The following is a 21,167-nucleotide window of genomic DNA, read 5'->3' on the forward strand; positions in this document are numbered from 1 at the left end:
AAGAAGATATCTGATTGGGTAAATATCAGAGAGAAGATCTGATATATAACTGTTATAATACAGTTTAATACTTAAGCTGTTATTCTCTTTGATATTTAGAACATATCAATAGTCTTTTTTATATTTAAATAATATATTGACATAGGCGTCTCCCTTACTAGACTAGGATCATTTTGTTCATTTAACTTTTTATACAGAATCTGCCATAGTGTCAAACACATGTTAAGAATTCAAAGATTTTATAAAAACAATGAATGAATTATTTGAGTTAAAATGGTTTCAAACTTTACCTTAATAATTTTTAAAGGGGGTGGAAGAGACCTTCAGCATCTCAGGTTACACCCACAGCATTCCTGGTTACAGTTTCAAGGAAGCCCCCTGCTGAGATCAGTTAACAAGACTATCACCTGTTAAGAAAACAAACAAATCAAGACTTCAAAGCTGCCCAAATCCTAAAGTGGATTACAAATAATAGCTGATACCAACCCAAGAAGACCTAGAAATAACACAACTGAAATCTGGAGGCAGACTAAAACACCATGATGAGAAGACAAAGGAGTGCAACCCAAATGAAACCACAAAGACACCTTTGAGAGATGAGCTGAGTGATATGGAAATAATCAAACTTCCAGATGTGGAGTTCAAAATAATGATTGTAAGGATGCTTAGGGATCTTAGAACAACAATGGAGGGGCAGTTTGAAAACCTAAATAAAGAAATAGCAAGTATAAAAAAGAACCAGTCGGAGATGACAAATACAATATCAGGAATAAAGACCACAATGGAAGGAATTAAAAACAGGATAGATAGAGCAGAGGATTGAATCAACGAGTTAGAGGACAACTGGAATGAAGGCATGAAAGCAGAGAAGAAAAGAGAAAAGAGACTCAAAAAGTCAGAGGAAACTCTCGGAGAGCTCTGTGACAACATGAAGAGAAATAACATCCGCATCATAGGGGTTCCTGAAGAAGAAGAAAAGGAACAAGGGACAGAGACTTTGTTCAATCATATCATAGCTGAAAATTTCCCTAAATTAATGCAAGAGAAACTCTCACAAGTCCAAGAAGCACAGAGGACTCCATTAAAGAGAAACCCAAAGAAACCTACACCAAGACACATCATAATTAAAATACCAAAGCTAAGCGATAAAGAGAAAATATTAAAAGCTGCAAGAGAAAAAAAAGTTATCACCTACAAAGGAGCCCCCATAAGGATGACATCCGACTTCTCAACAGAAACACTTGAGGCCAGAAGGGAATGGCAAGAAATATTCAAAGTAATGCAGAACAAGAACCTACAACCAAGACTACTTTATCCAGCAAGGCTATCGTTTAAAATCGAAGGAGAAATAAAAAGCTTCCCAGACAAAAAACAACTCAAGGAATTCATTACAACCAAACCAACGCTGCAAGAAATGTTAAGGGGCCTGTTGTAAACAGATCAAAGTTGGAAAAGAATATAGCAAAAAAAGGAATACACCTTTAAAGAAGAAAATGGCAATAAACAACTACATATCAATAATAACCTTAAATGTAAATGGATTAAATGATCCAATCAAAAGACATAGGGTAGCTGCGTGGATAAGAAAACAGGACCCATACATATGCTGTCTACAAGAGACACACCTTAGAACAAAAGACACACATAGATTGAAGGTAAAAGGATGGAAAAAAACATTTCATGCAAACGGAAATGAAAAAAAGCGGGGGTAGCAATACTGATATCAGACAAATTGGACTTTAAAACAAAGGATATCGTAAGAGATAAAGAAGGCCACTACATAATGATAAAGGGATAATCCAACAGGAAGATATAACTATTATAAATATCTATGCACCTAATATAGGAGCACCCAAATTTATAAAACAGACTTTGATGGATTTAAAGGGTGAGATCAAAAGCAATACTATAATAGTAGGGGATTTCAATACCCCACTAACATCACTAGATAGATCCTCAAGAAAGAAAATTAACAAAGAAACAGCAGACTTATTGGAAACACTAGATCAACTCGATTTAATAGATATCTTCAGAACCTTTCACCCTAAAGAAACAGAATATACATTCTTTTCAAGTGCTCATGGTACATTCTCTAGGATAGACCACATGTTAGGGCACAAAAGAGCTCTCAACAAATTTAAGAAGACTGAAATCATATCAAGCACTTTCTCCGATCACAACGGCATGAAACTAGAAATGAATCACAGCAGAAAAGCTCAAAAATTCTCAAACACATGGAAATTAAATAGCAGGGTGTTAAATAATGAATGGATTAAGAATGAGATCAAAGAAGAAATAAAAAAATTCCTAGAAATGAATGACAATGAGCATACAACAACTCAAAATTTATGGGACACAGCGAAAGCAGTGCTGAGAGGGAAGTTCATAGGACTACAGGCACACTTTCAGAAGCTAGAAAAAGCTCAAATAAACAACTTAACCCTGCATCTAAAAGAATTAGAAAAAGAACAGCAAGTAAAACCCAAATGTAGTAGAAGGAAGGAAATAATAAAGATCATAGCAGAAATAAATGACATAGAGGCTAAAGAAACAATACAGAGGATCAATGAAACTAAGAGCTGGTTCTTTGAAAAGGTAAACAAGATTGATGAACCTTTAAGTAGACTCACCAAGAAAAAGAGAGAGAGGACTCAAATAAATAAAATTAGAAATGAGAAAGGAGAAATAACAACTGACACAACAGAAATACAAAATATTGTAAGAAAATACTATGAAGAACTGTATGCCAAAAAACTAGACAACCTAGATGAAAGGACAAATTCCTTGAAACATACAATCTTCCAAAAATCAATCTGGAAGAATCAGAAAACCTAAACAGACCAATTACAACAAATGAGATTGAAACAGTTATCAAAAAACTCCCAAGAAAGAAAAGTCCGGGGCCCGATGGCTTCACAACGGAATTCTACCAAATATTCAAAGAAGAACTAACTCCTATCCTTCTCAAACTACTTCAAAAAATTCAAGAGGAAGGAAGACTTCCAAGCTCCTTTTATGAGGCGAGCATAATTCTGATTCCAAAACCAGGCAAAGACAACACAAAGAAAGAAAATTATAGGCCAATATCTCTGATGAATATAGATGCTAAAATCCTCAACAAAATATTAGCAAACTGGATCCAACAATATATGGAAAAAATCATACACCATGATCAAGTGGGATTTATTCTGGGGAAGCAAGGCTGGTACAATATTCGTAAATCAATCAATGTGATTCATCACATAAACAAAAAGAAGGAGAAAAACCATATGATAATTTCAATAGATGCAGAAAAAGCATTTGATAAATTCCAGCACCCATTCATGATCAAAACTCTCAGCAAAGTGGGAATACAGGGATCATACCTCAACATGATAAAAGCCATCTATGAGAAACCCACAGCCAACATCTCACTCAATGGGCAAAAATTAAAAGCAATACCCTTAAGATCAGGAACAAGGTAGGGGTGCCCCCTTTCACCACTCTTATTTAACATAGTCCTGGAAATCCTAGCCACAGCAATCAGACAAAAAGAAGAAATAAAAGGCATTCAAGTTGGAAAAGAAGAAGTAAAACTATCATTATTTGCAGATGATATGATATTGTATATAGAAAACCCTAAAGTCTCAGTCAAAAAACTACTGGACCTGATAAATAAGTTCAGCAAAGTGGCAGGATATAAAGTCAATACTCAGAAATCAGAAGCATTTTTATACACCAACAATGAACAGTCAGAAAGAGAAATTAAGGAAACAATCCCCTTCACAATTACAACCAAAAAAATAACGTACCTAGGAGTAAACTTAACCAAGGAGACTAAAGACTTGTACTTGGAAAATTACAAAACATTGATAAAAGAAATCAAGGAAGATACAAACAAGTGGAAGCATATACCGTGCTCATCGTTGGGAAGAATAAACATCATTAAAATGTCTATATTACCCAAAGCAATCTATAAATTCAATGCAATACCAATTAAAGTACCAATGACATACTTCAAAGATATAGAACACATATTCCAAAAATTTATATGGAACCAAAAGAGGACACGAATAGCCTCAGCAATCTTAAAAAAAAATAATAAAGTGGGCAGTATCACACTTCCTGATATCAAGTTATACTACAAGGCCGTTGTACTCAAAACAGCCTGGTACTGGCATAAGAACAGGCATATAGATCAATGGAACAGAACAGAGAACCCAGAAATAAACCCACAGTTCTATGGACAACTGATATTTGACAAAGGAGGTAAGGAAATACAATGGAGTAAAGACAGCCTCTTTAACAAATGGTGTTGGGAAAATTGGACAGCTACCTGCAAAAATATGAAACTAGATCACCAACTTACACCACTCACAAAAATAAACTCAAAATGGATAAAAGACTTAAACGTAGGCCATGAAACCATAAGCATCTTAGAAGAAAACATAGGCAGTAAGCTCTCGGACATCTCTCGGAGCAATATATTTGCTGATTTATCTCCACGGGGAAGTGAAATAAAAGACAGGATAAACAAATGGGACTATATCAAACTAAAAAGTTTTGCACAGCTAAAGACAACAAGAACAGAATAAAAAGACAAACTACACAATGGGAGAATATATTTGACAATACGTCTGATAAGGGGTTAATAACCAAAATTTATAAAGAACTTGTAAAACTCAACACCAGGAAGACAAACAACCCAATCCAAAAATGGGCAAAAGAGATGAATAGACACTTCTCCAAAGAGGACATACAGATGGCCAATAGGCATATGAAAAAATGCTCAACATCACTAATCATTAGAGAAATGCAAATTAAAACCACAATGAGATATCACCTCACACCAGTCGAATGGCCCTTATCAACAAAACAACACAGAATAAGTGCTGGCGAGGATGTGGAGAAAAGGGAACCCTCCTGCACTGCTGGTGGGAATGCAGACTGGTGCAGCCACTGTGGAAAACAGTATGGAGATTCCTCAAAAAACTGAAAATCGAACTGCCTTTTGACCCAGCTATCCCACTTTTAGGAATATACCCCAAGGACACCATAGAACGGCTCGAAAAGGAGAAATGCACCCGCATGTTTGTGGCAGCATTGTTCACAATAGCGAAGATCTGGAAACAACCCAAGTGTCCATCAGAGGACGAGTGGATTAAAAAGCTTTGGTACATATATACTATGGAATACTACTCAGCCATAAGAAATGATGACATCGGATCATTTACAATAACATGGATGGACCTTGACAACATTATACGGAGTGAAATAAGTAAATCAGAAAAAAAAACTAAGATGAATCCATACATAGAAGGGACATAAAAATGAGACTCAGAGACATGAACAAGAATGTGATGGCAACAGGGGTGGGGGTTTGGGGGAGGGGGGATGGGGTGAAGAAGGAAAGAGGGGTTAGGGGAGGGGTGGGGCACAAAGAAAACCAGATAGAAGGTGACAGAAGACAATTTAACTTTGGGGGAGGGGTATACAGCACAATCAAATGTCAAAATAATCTAGAGATATTTTCTCTCAACATATTTACCCTGATTTATCAATGTCACTGCATTAAATTTAATAAAAAAAATAATTTTTAAAGGCAGTGACTCCATTTTTTTTAACTGGATATTCTCCTAGGCTGGGCAATCCAGGTCTTAGTATTCTTCTAAGTCACAGAAAACTAAATAGAGAATTAAAAATAGACTTAATAAATTACTTGGATGAAAGTGATCTAAGATTTCACCTCAAAAATTTTCAAAGAAAATGATTCTATTCTTCACTGACTGTTCTCCTGAACTGAGTAATATTGTTCTTCATGCTCTAAAATATTAAAGCATAATAAATATTTAAATATTTTTGATTTATTAGCAGAAATTTATAGTCAATATTTCTGAGGGAAAGTGACTCTTATAATTCATTTGGTTTTAGAAGAATTTGTGTAAATACAAAAACTCCTAATTAGTATAGATAATGTTATTGAATATGGAGCAGCAGCCGGATTAGGGTAGAAAAATTAGATGAAACCTAAAGTAGAATTAGTCAGCAAGTTCTTTTTATGAAGCCTTTTATATTTGCAAATAATGGATTACAAACATGTATTAGTACTTTTTAGTTACTTGGAAGAGAGAGACAAGATCAGTTAACTATCATGTCTATAAACCAGTTGGACAAAAGAGAGCAAATATTTCCTGGTTCTGAGAGTAAGGAGAGGGACTACCTCAGAGTCCTGTGTTTTAAGCAAGTGTGTATATATATGAACTGAGTGGATCCTATGTTACATTCAGCAAGACTGATACAGCGAGTTCTTGTAGTACCTTTGAATGTACACTTGTGGAAGGACACTTAAGAGAAACTTCATAAAACGTATAACATTCTGCTTGTTTTAATAAACTGAGGCCCTGGCCGGTTGGCTCAGTTGTAGAGCGTCGGCCTGGCGTGCAGGGGTCCTGGGTTCAATTCCCGGCCAGGGCACACAGGAGAAGCGCCTATCTGCGCTTTCTTTCCCCATCTCTTTCCTCTCTGTCTCTCTCTTCCCCTCCCGCAGCCAAGGCTCCATTGGAGCAAAGTTGGCCTGGGCACTGGGGATGGCTCTATGGCCTCTGCCTCAGGTGCTAGAATGGCTCTGGTTGCAACAGAGCGACGCCCCAGATGGGCAGAGCATCGCCCCCTGATGGGCATGCCAGGTGGATCCCGGTCGGGTGCATGCGGGAGTCTGTCTGACTGCCTCCCCGTTTCCAACTTCAGAAAGTTACAAAAAAGGAAAAAAAAAATAAATTGAGAGAGGTTTTAGAATATTTAAATAAGTGAAGTGTATCCCATTTATCAGTCCTCCATAAATGTTATTTTAATTAACATTTATGAATCAAGTGAAACTGAGCTTATGAAATAAATTAACAAGAAACTGTGTTTCAGTAAAATTCCTTGTCAGGTGAAATAGTTGTTCTGTGTTGCCAGTTGATGAAGCCATAGCTTGGACAACCTACATTATGATTGTCCCTCTATATAAAGGTGAAGTGTTATGTAAGGGGTTTATATTTTAAAAAAGAAAATCTACCTTTTTGCAGTTGTATGGAGGTGTATGCATAGTCAACAATGAGATTTGTTGCAAGACTTCCTTCTGCAATCTTCTCCAGTGAAAAAGTGATTATGATTATCAGACTCTAAAAGTCTACCTTATAAGACTTGACCTCAATACTTTCGGTTTAGAAAAAGTTTCAAGTTGATACAAAATGAAATTATTACCTTGAATACTAAAGAAAATGCTTTGCAAAATATATTTGAACACTTAAATTTAAGGGGAAAAGCACTACCATTTCCTCTAAGACTAACTGGTTTTAAAATGTCCATCTCAGTTATGGAATGAGTTAACCAGATATAGTTCCTTTATGGAAATTAAAAAAAAAAAAATGACAGGCATGTTACTTAAAATGATGTATTTTGTTTTAGGATGGTTGATCAATAGAACTTCTTTTGAGCAGTAATTATATAACATATGCAGTTGTTCAATCTGTTCACTCCACATTTTTGACAAAAAAAGCCAAGGTATTTCACTCATATAAAGCTCACAATTTCTGTATTTTCAGAAATACAGAAAGGACATATAGCCAGCTTACTAACAATGTAAAATCATTAAAATACCATTAATAACATTGATGTAGATTCAGAATAAATTATTTGACTTCTTCAAATGAAATTATTATTTTATCCATCAAAAACACCTTTACAAACTCTGACTGTGAAAATAATATTAAAATTATATAAGTATCAATATATGGGGTACATACTGACACCTTGTGGTGATGGTGGTGACTACCCAGAGAATGGAATGCCCACATAGGTCAGGAAAAGTCACAATATCCTAAATCAGTGGTCCCCAACCTTTTTTGAGCCACGAACTGGTTTAATGTCAGAAAATACTTTCACGGACCGGCCTTTATTGTGGGACAGATAAATGTATCACGTGACCTAGACAAGAGTCAAGAGTGAGTCTTAGACGAATGTAACAGAGGGAATCTGGTCATTTTTTAAAAAATAAAACATCGTTCAGACTTAAATATAAATAAAACGGAAATAATGTAAGTTCTTTATTCTTTCTCTGCGGACCAGTACCAAAGAGCCCACGGACCGGTACTAGTCCGCGGCCTGGGGGTTGGGGACCACTGTCCTAAATGACCCCTAAGAGGTGTGTCCAGATAATGAGAATATATGGTGTTTTCAGTACTGGGAACAAGGCAGAACATGTACTTAAGTCCTGCATTGGTCTCAGTGTGGCTTGTGGGCCTTACAATGGATTGACGGGAAACTCGCCCATTTTAGATGCATGTTGGATTGAGAGGACTGCCCAGGATACAGGGCGGAATTTCCCTTTCTAACAATGAGAATGTCTCTGCAGATATGTTTACATGGGATCAAAATTATAAAGGTGAAGAAAGCAAATCTATCAGAGTAATTAATGTAGCTATATGAATGTGGAAGTATCTCCTGAGATCTGAATATTTATGAAAAGATTTGGATGTAAAAAGTCCAGATGACCCTGTTCTTTGATCCTTGACTATCTTGACTCAGGACTTCTAAACTTATTGATTTGGGTGGGGGAGCATCCAACCATTGAACTCACACATTTACCATTTTGTTCCTACTGTAGCTCTTAATGAAGTAAACAACCTAAAATCCCAAATAGAAGAAAGTTGCTCTTCTACAATCCAAGTCTCATAAATATATATAACATAAAAACTGCTATAGCCTGATCAGGCGGCAGTGCAGTGGCTAGAGCAGGGTTCCCCAAACTTTTTACACAGGGGGCCAGTTCACTGTCCCTCAGACCATTGGAGGGCCGGACTATAAAAAAAACTATGAACAAATCCCTATGCATACTGCGCATATCTTATTTTAAAGTAAAAAAAACAAAACGGGAACAAATACAATATTTAAAATAAAGAACAAATAATTTTAAATCAACAAACTGACCAGTATTTCAATGGGAACTATGGGCTTGCTTTTGGTTAACAATATGGTCAATGTGCTCCTCTCACTGACCACCAATGAAAGAGGTGCCCCTTCCAGAAATGTAGCGAGGGCCAGATAAATGGCCTCAGGTGGCTGCATGTGGCCCACGGGCCGTAGTTTGAGGATCCCTGGGATAGAGCATCGAACTGGGATGCAGAGGACCCAGGTTCCAAACACCAAAGTCGCTGGCTTGAGTGTGGGCTCATCCAGCTTGAGCATAGGGTTGCCAACTCTAGCATGGGGTCATAGACATGAACCCATGGTCACTGGCTTGAGCCCAAGGACGCTGGCTTGAGCAAGGGGTGACTCACTCTGCTGGAGCCCCCTGGTCAAGGCACATATGAGAAAGCTATCAACAAACAACTGAGATGTCACAACAAAGAATTGATGCTTCTTGTCTCTTTCCTTTACTGTCTGTCTGTCCCTAGCTGTCCCTTTCTCATTTCTTTTTTTTTCTGTCTCTGTCACACGCGCGCACACACACACACACACACACACTGCTATAATTGGGGGGGGCTTCACTAAGAAATATTTAAGAAAGTAAATTTTGTTGAAAAGTATATTTAAGGGATTCTCTTAAGCAGATTTTAAAAAATGCTTTTATTATAAAAAAAAATCTAAGATCTTCAATGTAAATACAAAAATATAATGAGGCAATTCTTTTTTTTTTTTTTTTTTTTTTTTGTATTTTTCTGAAGCTGGAAATGGGGAGAGATAGTCAGACAGACTCCCGCATGCGCCCGACCGGGATCCACCCGGCATGCCCACCAGGGGGCGATGCTCTGCCCACCAGGGGGCGATGCTCTGCCCCTCCCGGGCGTCGCTCTTTTGCGACCAGAGCCACTCCAGCGCCTGGGGCAGAGGCCAAGGAGCCATCCCCAGCGCCCGGGCCATCCCTGCTCCAATGGAGCCTCGCTGCGGGAGTGGAAGAGAGAGACAGAGAGGAAGGAGGGGGGGAGGGGGGGAGAAGCAGATGGGCGCTTCTCCTGTGTGCCCTGGCTGGGAATCGAACCAGGGACTTCTGCACGCCAGGCCGACGCTCCACCACTGAGCCAACCGGCCAGGGCCAATCAGGCAATTCTTAACTGCCAACACCAGAAACAACCAATGTTTGATTTTTTTTAGGAATAAGTACTTAAATGTCAAGAATTTCCTTTGGAAAATGATAGAGAATTAGCTGCACAGATTACGAAAGAAAGTAGTCCTACAAATTTCTCTGTTTATTATTTGCCCTCAAATTTTGCTAGCCATTGCACCAATGCATTATCTACTAATATATAACATATTATTTTGAAAAATGAAAAAAAAGAAGACATATATATTTGAAAATAGTTAAGGTAAAATGGAAGCTTAAGAGAAGAGGTGAGAGGGAGAGAAAGAGGGAAGGAAGGAAGAAAAGGAAAGGAGAGAGAAAGAGATGAAAAAAGACAGAAGAAAAGAAAAAAAGAAGCTGTGCAGAGCAAGTTCCAATATTCTCTTTTTACATTTGGACATATCTCTGGTGCCCATGTATCCACTTTATCTTTGCTCCTAAAACTATGGTCGGTCCGTGAGCCGGCAGCAGACTTTCAGGCTCTACCTCACAGCATATTTAGTAGAAATTTGCATATTAATAAGATCCAAAGTGATTAATAGCACATTCCAGTTTTAGAAATACTGCTCTATCTAGATCACAGTGTTAGGTAGAGATATGACCAAGGAGTAAAAATAGAACGATCTAAAACAAGAGAAGCGCATAAAACGAAAATACACATGGAATCAACAAATTATGAAACATAAAGAAAATTTCTATTGATCGGTAACTGTGTTAATGCATCAGTTATTTTATAAAGCTAGAAGGTGAAGTAGAGATCAATGTTAAGTACTTCTTTTTGTCTATTTCGGTAGGAAGTGATCAGCATATGGGAAGTAATATCACATGGGAATGATATTACTTTGGCTCTTTTCTTTTTTTCAATTATATTTTAAGTTTATTGACTTTAGAGAGCAAGGAAGGTAGAGCTAGAGAGAGAGAGACTGATTTGTGGTCTCACCTTTCCTATCCATGTATTCACAGGTTGATTCCTGTATGTGCCCTGACCAGGGATCTAACCCGCAATCTGTGCTCATCAGTTGATGCTCTAACCAAATGAGCTACTGGGCCCGGGCAGTGATTGGCTCTTTTCCATGCATCTTCCTGTTTATTTTATGCCTTCTAGTAATCTGATCAGCTGTAACATAAGCTAATATTAAAAGCAACAAATTACACTTTTATTTATTTTTTCTGAACGATACTCGTTAACATTTTATGTTATATTCAGTTGCTATCAGATTTTATGTGTCCAATTAATATTACATTAAATGATACTTTTGTACAGGAAACCAAAACAGCTACAGGAACCAGACATGTGTGGTCTCAAAATGTAGCTGTTATTATATGAAACAATTAGCAGCAATATTTTGGAATAATATTTCAGATGTTGTATAACATAATTATAAAAGTCCTTTCTCCAAAGATCTAAATTTTCTTACACGGCCACCACTTGGACTTATGAACAAGAAGACATTGGATATACATTTATAGGGAAGAATAAAATATGTAAAAATGAGGCAAAATTTTGTACAAATACGAGATTAAAAAATTAAAGAGCTTCATAATTTTTTAATGTATCAAGAAACTCTAAATGCATCTATACTATTTTAACTGACATATTTTAACTGAAAGAGGTAATTTCATCTTTTTTTTCCTTTTCTTTAAAAGAGAGAGAGAGAGAGAGAGGCAGAGACAGTGAGAGAGACAGGAACATCGAGCTGCTTCTGTGTGTGCCCTGACAGAAATCCAACCGGCCAGGATGATGCTCCTACTAATGGAGCTATCTAGCCAGTTTTACTTACTGATTGATCTTTAGGGAGACACAGAGAGGAAGAGAGAGAGAGAGGTGAGGAAGAAGGGAAGCGTTCATTTTTTTGTTCCACTCAGACTGCCGTGACTGGGATCGAACCCGCAACCTTATTATTCAGGATGACTCTCTTAACTGACTAAGCTAAATGGCCAGGATCCTTGATAGATTTTATTTATTTTTTTAAAGCTGAGGTTGAAACTAATTTTTAATGCAAAAATTTCAGAAATAACTTTGGTTAACAAAACTGAAATATTTCAAAAGATACGAGTTTATGGAAAACCCTGTGACCTATAGGATTGATAATTAAAAGGCAATTCAGATTTTATACACTTCCTATTTTTTTCAGATGTTAGAGGTTGTTCTTACTCTAAAAACCGTCTAAATTACATAAACTTTCTTTTCCGGTAAAATTATAATGAGGTATTTTTTTAATTGTAAATGTAATTCTAAACATGTTCAAAAATAAGACATAAAACATGTATCTAGTTTTATCTTTTATTGATATTTCTTTTATTTTTATTTTTAAATTCAGTTAGATAAAATTATACCTCTCCTCAAAGAACTGAAACAAAATGGGCCAGGCACATATCTGTCCATCAAATACATTAAATTTAATATTATTTTCAAAGTCAAATTTTTGCACAGGGTACAAAAGTGGGGAAGCTGAATTTTTATTAATTTTTTGGGAATGTAAATGTTTCAAATAAATTATCTAATACATGGTGAACTGAAATATTTTCTGCACTTGATGTAAAAGAACTCTTTCTTTCTGAAAAGATCATTGTTCATTTGAAATGTCAGCATCAGAAAATGGAACAGCATTTTTCTTTAGCTATATTTAAGATCTGATTATAATGATATCTTAACCTTAGTCTGCGATTTTGATTTCTAATTCATTAAAATTGCCCTCTTATCAGCTACGTTAGACTTCAGAAATTCAAATTAAATTAAAATATTATTAAACTTCTTTTCCACAGAGAACAAATAATCTCTACGTGCACCATTTAACAATGAATCAGAATCGTGCACAGGAAGTTTAAATACCAATAACGGAATTCACATTTTGAAAGAAATATTCCCATTCAGTTTGAAATGAATTCTTCAGCTAAGTGAAGAGCATTGATCGCAATGTAAATTATACGGCAAATATAGGTAGTTAAGCACTCAAATTATCTAAGTGACTGTCTACCTTATTTTCTTTAACAAAGATGGCAACTTTCTCATTTTAGGAGTTCTGTAGCAATTATACCCACCTTCCCTTGTTCATGTTAAAAATCTTAACTCAAATTATATATTGTACTTTCTTTCAGCATAGCCAGGTAGTTGTGGAAATGTTTTTTCCAAATGTGTTCGTGGCTTGGAGAGTTAAAATTATCCTTTAATAATACTGAAATCTAACGAAGGAGGTTAATATTGTAAATAGGCCTGATTTTTGAAGGGGAGTATAAAAAATAACCTTGTACTTAAGAAATAAACTGTGCCCTGGCCGGTTGGCTCAACGGTAGAGCGTCGGCCTAGCGTGCGGAGGACCCGGGTTCGATTCCCGGCCAGGGCACACAGGAGAAGCGCCCATTTGCTTCTCCACCCCTCCGCCGCGCTTTCCTCTCTGTCTCTCTCTTCCCCTCCCGCAGCCAAGGCTCCATTGGAGCAAAGATGGCCCGGGCGCTGGGGATGGCTCTGTGGCCGCTGCCTCAGGCGCTAGAGTGGCTCTGGTCGCAACATGGCGACGCCCCGGAGGGGCAGAGCATCGCCCCCTGGTGGGCAGAGCGTCGCCCCTGGTGGGCGTGCCGGGTGGATCCCGGTCGGGCGCATGCGGGAGTCTGTCTGACTGTCTCTCCCTGTTTCCAGCTTCAGAAAAATGAAAAAAAAAAAAAAAAAAAAAAGAAATAAACTGCTGTGCCCCGCCCTATTATTTCTGAATTTAACTTTTAAAATTTACTTTGGAAGTAGTGTAGTTTTATTTTCTCAAATTCAAGTGGATCAAATGTCAAACGAACAAATACTTGTAAAAAAAAATCAAGAAAGGGCGAAGGTGCTTCTAGTTAGAGTTTTGAGTAAATGGAATCTGTTACATGTGGAAAGAGGGCGTCGCAGAAGTTTTCAATTTATCTTTTATTTTCAGATGTAAAATACTTAAAAGAAGAGGACGCCAACCGCAAGACGTTCACCGTCAGCAGCACGCTGGACTTCCGAGTGGACAGGAGCGACGACGGCGTGGCGGTGATCTGCAGGGTAGACCACGAGTCCCTCAACGCCACGCCGCAGGTGGCCATGCAGGTGCTAGAAATACACTGTAAGTGGGTGCTCTCTTTCCTCCGCCTTGATCTCGGAGCACGTCTCTCTTCATCTACGTTTAAAATCATTTCTAAATTACGTGAAGCTACGGAAAATGCGTAGCGAAATCCAGAGCCAAGGAAATAAAACTGCCCTCAATAGTATTATTATCGTGTTCCAAAGGTATGTCTGCTAGTCTGAGAATCATTACAGGCAAGGAAGAAAAATAAGGGCGGTATCAAAGGGTAAAACCCCTAATTCGCTTCCAAATGGTAGTGATTTGGGCAGAATCAAGAGTGCTGAGAATCTGAGAAGGAGACTGATGAGCTTTATTGTATGAAATTAACTTTGTTACATGCAATCGTGGCTTTCTAGGGAATTCTCAATGTAAAGTAAAAGAAAATAATAGAAATTGAGTCATTAGGAATATTGAAAATTACCAGCCAAAGATCATCAGGCGTCTTCCAGTAGGACAAATTCTACTTTATTTAGTGTTCTCCAGCTAGGGAGAAGGCATATCAGACGAGCTCTGAATGTAGGTCTGAGTTAGGAGACGCTTTGTTAAGAAGAGTTAGAAAAGGCTTGTCCTGGAATTCTACACAGGGTTCTGAGACTGTCTGCTGTCAGGACTGGGGCCGATATAGCAACCGTATGTTGACAACTTCTACCTAGAAAGCAAAAATATTAAAGAAGTATCTTTTGCTATTGAAAAGATGCAGTGGCTAATGTGATCATTTCTGTGGTTGCTGAATAATGGAATAGACTGCTTTGTCTTATTCCACACCATAGTCACAGAATGGCTTCATCTGACTATTGTTGAGATTATAGAAATTTGTTTATGTTTATTGAAAATATTTCAAGGAAGCCATTTGTCAGGGGCCAAAGTCATTTTCACTTTCTTTGAAATAAAAAAAGGTTGTATACTTCCTGGGCATTTTTAGCTGTTCACCATATTTCAGTATGCATTAGCAAGCAAATTTTATGGAGGAAGGCAATTGAATTGCCTAATTTTTTAGAAAGTTTTACATGAAAAATATTATACTTGCTGGCCAATTAAAAGTAACAACTCATTCTATCATGGTTTAATATGTAAGTGGCTAGAAGGCAGAGGCCAGATCTATTTAAATTATTTTTCCCACCATCTAGCATGCTATCATTCAAGTACGTAAAGTTAATTAAAACTAACTGGTGGCAATACTCAATGTTCCTTTAGTAATGTAGAATATTCCCCAGAGATGAAATGAGGGGTGGAAAGTGGAGGGAGGACGTTAAGCAGCGGTTTGTATCAAACTAGAGCAAACTGGTATGGTCTTTATAAACACGTAGCATCTCAGCAATTGTTTTCAGAGATAGTAGACCATGGATCCACGTAGGTACACAGGTGCAATACGCATGATGTGGAAATTTCCACCGGTTCATGTGGAGGAAAATGGAAAGAGTTGGAAGAAAGTGGCTACTTTAGACATTATGTAACATAAATTTAGGATTTCCACATTGTTTGACAACATTTCTATGAATAGTTGCAAAGACTGGCCCAAATAGAACAATATTTAGCCTTTTAAATTACCAATACAGAAAAGATGCTATTGTTTTCTGTGGTGAGTGGGAGAGTATATTTATATATATAGTAATATATATATATATATTACTAAAATAATGGAAAGTTATAACATCTGAAATAAAAATTCTGTATCATTGTGAAAAAACAAGTTTGATGAGAAATAGAAATGAGTATTGAACACATAATGTCAAGGAACATACTGAAATAATACTAGAAAAAAATTATATTTCTGGAGCTAAATGTTTTAACTTTGTAATCCAGAGATATACAATTCAGAAGAACTAAGCCTATAAAATATATTAAAACAACATTCATTTCTTTATAAAATATTCATCATAAATTTTACTGCCACTGTGATGGAAAACAGTTTCTTTAAACTTGAAATTAAAGAAAATGGTAAATTTTCATCGTGCACTACTAATGCCTGCACATTTTATATAATATGCACGGCACAGTCTGCACCTGAACAGTGGAAAAAGCCACTTTCTTTTTGGATGAAAATTCTCATTCATCTTCCTATTTTTATACAGATCTCACTGAAACAATAACCCTTTTTTTCTGATTTAATTTTTAGAAGAACAGATTGTATGAGTCAGATTTTATTTAATTCTTAGTAAGAATAATGTATCTGTACAAACTGAAAGAATTATGCACAAAACAGAAAAGAAGACAATAGATGAAATTTATTTTCTTTATGTGACATTGACAAAATTACATTAGAAAAGCAAGTGTTATTTAAAATGAATAACACAAGAGACAGATTAGAAATATTTTTTTTCAGGATGAGTATTCTGAGAATGCATTTAATAGCATGACATAAAACTGCCCATATGCATAAATAAGAACCAAACTTTTAAATTCTTGTTTGTGTGTATGTGCTGTAAAGGACATTTTATATATAATCATCGATCACTTTTACATAATCCTTCCACACCAGCACTATTAGAACTTTCTGTGATGATGAAAGTGTTCTATATCTGTCCTAAAATATTGATAGTAGCCAAGAGCTAGCTACATGTGGGTACTCAGTACTTGAAGTGTGGATCTTGTAACTAAAAAAGAAACTGTGGTTCAGATTAATTAATATCAATTGGTTTCATTTAAATTTAAATATCCATTTACAGTGTGTCTGTAAAGTCATGGTGCACTTTTGACCGGTCATAGGAAAGCAACAAAAGACGATAAAAATGTCAAATCTGCACCAAATGAAAGGAAGACTCTCCCGGTTTCATACCTATTCAGTGTAGTTCGATGTGGGCTCACACACAGATTTTTTAGGGCTCCTTAGGTAGCTATCCCATATAGCCTCTACAGACTCGTCACTGACTGATGGCCTACCAGAATGGGGTTTCTCCACCAAACTGCCGGTTTCCTTCAACTGCTTATCCCACCGAGTAATGTTATTCCTATGTGGTGGCGCTTTGTTATAAATGTGCCGATATTCACGTTGCACTTTGGTCACGGATTTGAATTTAGCGAGCCACAGAACACACTGAACTTTCCTCTGTACTGTCCACACCTCGACTGACATGGCCGTGGGCTGCTCCACTGTATATACGGTGTTACATCATCATCTGCACATGTGCACATGCTGCCACATCATCCTACAGAAACTGGGAGAGTTTTCCTTTTATTTGGTGCAGATTTCACATTTCTATCGTCTTTTGTTGCTTTCCTGTGACCGGTCAAAAGTGCACCGTGACTTTACAGACACACTGTATTCCGGGTTGTTACTATATTGGCCACCACCACTCTAGATAATTTCATCATACTTCCATTTTCTTATGCCATTTCTTTTAGCATAGTTGGGATGATTAGAGTTTAGGATGAGTAAATGGTAAAGTAAATTTGGGATGCTGAAGTAGCGAAGTTTTTCATAACATAAGAAATATAACACCACTATATAATTTCATAATATAGCTCATATTTATTGGTCAAATGTTTTTATATCTTAATTGCAAAAAAATAATTCTAAATCTGTTTTTATAAGTAACATTACTCATTATTTTTTAGAGGATCTCTAAGAAAGAATATTCGTTATGAACGTATTTAAAAAAGAAACTCAAGAACTAAAATTAAGCCATTGGACTTAAATATTACACTAAGGATTAATCATGCATTGCTTATTATGTATTTTTATTTATATTGATATTTAAAAAATAAGGCTGGTGTTTTAAAAACAAGGCTGGTGTTTTAAGAGATTATTACAGAACCACAGAATATTTTATTCTGCCCTTCAAAATAATGTTTTAAATTTTCCTTATGGTGCCTAAGATTTTGTGATTTGAAATTTAGTTTTTGGTTGAAGTACAGAAAGCCAACACTGGAGCCCCTTACTGGGTGGTGTAGAAAGCCCACCAATCCTCTGAGGAGGTATGTAAGCTGTACCAATAGAAGACTGGGCCATATTTTTACAAGGCTACAATGTTCAGTATCCAGCTACAGGTTCACAATCTCTAGGGTGAAATGTAAACTTTTGAACACAATATATCATATTTTTAATATAGTGTGACCTTGAAAATCAATAGTGCAAATTTTAATGCTTAAGTTCTGAAATCAGATGACAGGTTGTAAATCAAGCTTTTTTTGATTTTATACTACTAGTCAGTTTAAACCTGAATTTTCTCCTCAGTAAATGTACCTACCTTATATTATTTTGTAAATATTAAATCAGGTAATGCCTTATCAGTGTTTGGCTTTCTATTATTGTTATTAATAGAAAACTAATATGTTAGTCTGTATTAAAACAAAGAAGTTTAGCTAATCCTTTCTATGAGTTCCGTACATTGTGGAGGGGAATGGAGCCGCTGAAATAGGTAGAGAGAGTAAAAAATTTTTTCTTTGTAATTTTGCCTAATACACACACTGTCACTGAGAGAAATCAAACTTAAATTCAGCAATAGCAAAGGGAAAAAAAAACAATATTTAAAAGATATTTTTCCATTAATAAAGGCTACAAATAAAAATATCTTTCTAAAGGAGAAATTTTCTAGAAACTATTTAATATGACTATGCAGTTACTGTTTTATTTTTGAGCTTTCTCAATTTTACTATATTTCAAAATACATCACTTAATTTAAAGATTATTCTATAATTCTTTTTTGATGATGATTTTGACCTTTTTCATACTTACCAAAATGATATGTAAGGAGAAAATTTCAAGATTAGCTAATGCATAAAACAAAAACCAACCTGACAATTAACAAAAGGACTGGCAAATGGTAACTAAGATGACTCTCCACCCAGTTGTATAGTTTTAATGTCATTGCATTTGACTTAGCCTATGCAGTCTATATTACTGTCGCGTGTTTGTTAAATAAATATCAATACATGTGTCAGCCCTCCCATGGCAGATTTATAAAACCTAAAATAACTTAGTATTACTGTGTTCATTTCATTATTTATTATCCACATGGTGAATTCGTCCCATGGTGCCTTTGATAATCTTTACTTAAAATAACATAAACAGATTGAAAATGAATTTTGATTTTTCATTTTGTCTTTTCAATGATGATATGGAGACATGTTTTAATGAGCTTTCAGAAATGTCAACTAGTGATGAAATTTGACAAGTGACCCTCTGATGCCTTTTCCTAAGTAATTCATCTCTCGCTATCAATCAGCTAGTTGAATTTCTTTCTGCCCTCCAAAACAAAGCGAGCCTATCAACCATAGCCAATCAAAGCTGCATTTTATATCACTTCCTCAGGCCATTGATACAGTGAAGTTTCATTTGATACATTTCTAAGTTTTATTTATTTTGTTATTTGATTATCATACATTTCTAAATGATAAATTCACTTATTTCTAAACATTTTATAGTTATTGAAATAACTAGAATAAGATATTGGAGAAACAATGATTTGAAACTAAAATATAAGGATAATAAATGGGGTATATAGAGAAAATGTGCTGAAAATAATGCACCATAGAGCTCACAATTGTAAAAATATATGTAATAGAATATAAACAAAAATATTGAAGCATTTATTTTTACTGGAGATCTTATAATTGTATAATAAAGATATCTTCTTTCTAATTGCTCCCTAATCCATTCAGTTTGTTTTGTGTATGTGACAGAGACAGCGAGAAAGACAGAGAAGTGGACAGATAGGGACAGACAGACAGAAGCGGGGAGAGATGAGAAGTATCAATTCTTCGTTGCAGCTCCTTAGTTGTTCATTGGTTGTTTTCTCATATGTGTCTCGACTGGAAGGTGCCATCTGAGCCAGTGACCAGCAACTTTGGTCTCAAACGAATTACCTTGGGCTTCAAGCCAGTGACCATAGGGTCATGTCTGTGATCTCATGTTCAAGCCAGCAACCCCATGCTCAACCTGGTGAGCCCACACTCAACCTGTTCGGGCCCATTCAGTTTTACATATTGTGAAATATCTTTCTAAAATTTGGTTCTGAGCTTGATACTTACTTGATCAAAAACTTAAGTTGATTTTTATTGCCTTTACTTAATGATCAAAGTTTTCACCTTAACATTCAAGGCTTTAAAAATACCTCATTTTAATGCTGTGCTCAACACCCCTTTGAAGATAAGCTGCCCTACAATTTAGTGTTTCTAGATGTCTCCTAATAGCCCACTTCTTCTGTGCATCAACCCCTATTCAACTCTGCCTTGAATTCCTTCCTTTCTCCCTCCAGGAAAACTCCACCATTTCAAATAGCATATATTCTATGAATTATTTTAAGTGCCACTTCTCTATGTAACTTTGTTTCTGACAAAATGTATAATTTCTTCTTAAATAACTCCCATAATACTTTATCAAGTGCTACGCTGCTTTTGTTTTTAAACTGCATTATTTTGAAGGATACCTCATTTATTTTTCTTATTGGGGCAAAATTCTTATGGGTTACTATAATTGTGGATATATAGCACCTGAATAGTTGTAGTAATATGTCCTGTACACACAATAATTTATACATATTTGTTGAAAAAATAAAGGATTACCACAAAAGTCTCATTTCACTGGAATTAAAAAGAATTTAACAAACTGTTAAAGGAAAAGTGCCTGATAGTTTTGAGCATTATAAAAATAATGCTGTGAGTTAAAAGGAAAGTAAGGTTTGAGTTTTACTGCAAAATTACAAACTGGAAAAATAAGTTGAACATCTTAGAAAAAGGCAGTGTTACACAGAGGAAATGAAAAGCAGATATTCCATGGCTGAAATGGTTTTGGTTAACTCTTGGTATATCAGCTCACTGCTCCTAATAAAAGTGGTAGACCTTCAGATATGGATCGAGTGTTGTTTTAAAGATTTTTATTTCCAGGACATATCATAATGGCCTTACTCAGAGTATTCAGCAGTCCTGTCATCAGAGAAGTATACTAAGGTATGAGAAAAGACTAAGCATCCCATATAAATGCACACAATGTCACTGTTCTCTGACAGTTCCTAATCTGTTGTAACAGGAGGAGAAATATAAGTAATGGATAGAGTAAATATAAA

General features: G+C 36.1%; 1 protein-coding gene across 3 annotated transcripts in view; it reads left to right on the forward strand.

Moving 5' to 3' along the window:
* The window catches only part of CADM2 (cell adhesion molecule 2), a 1,158,136-nt gene that overhangs the window by 970,773 nt on the left and 166,196 nt on the right, over positions 1-21,167 (forward strand). For all 3 annotated transcript variants that reach the window (XM_066241147.1, XM_066241150.1, XM_066241149.1), the window contains one exon: positions 13,993-14,163. In XM_066241147.1, coding sequence (XP_066097244.1) covers positions 13,993-14,163 — 171 coding nt within the window. The remainder of the gene's footprint in view (positions 1-13,992; positions 14,164-21,167) is intronic.

The sequence above is a fragment of the Saccopteryx bilineata genome, chromosome 8, assembly GCF_036850765.1.
Source record: "Saccopteryx bilineata isolate mSacBil1 chromosome 8, mSacBil1_pri_phased_curated, whole genome shotgun sequence".
NCBI lineage: Eukaryota > Metazoa > Chordata > Mammalia > Chiroptera > Emballonuridae > Saccopteryx > Saccopteryx bilineata.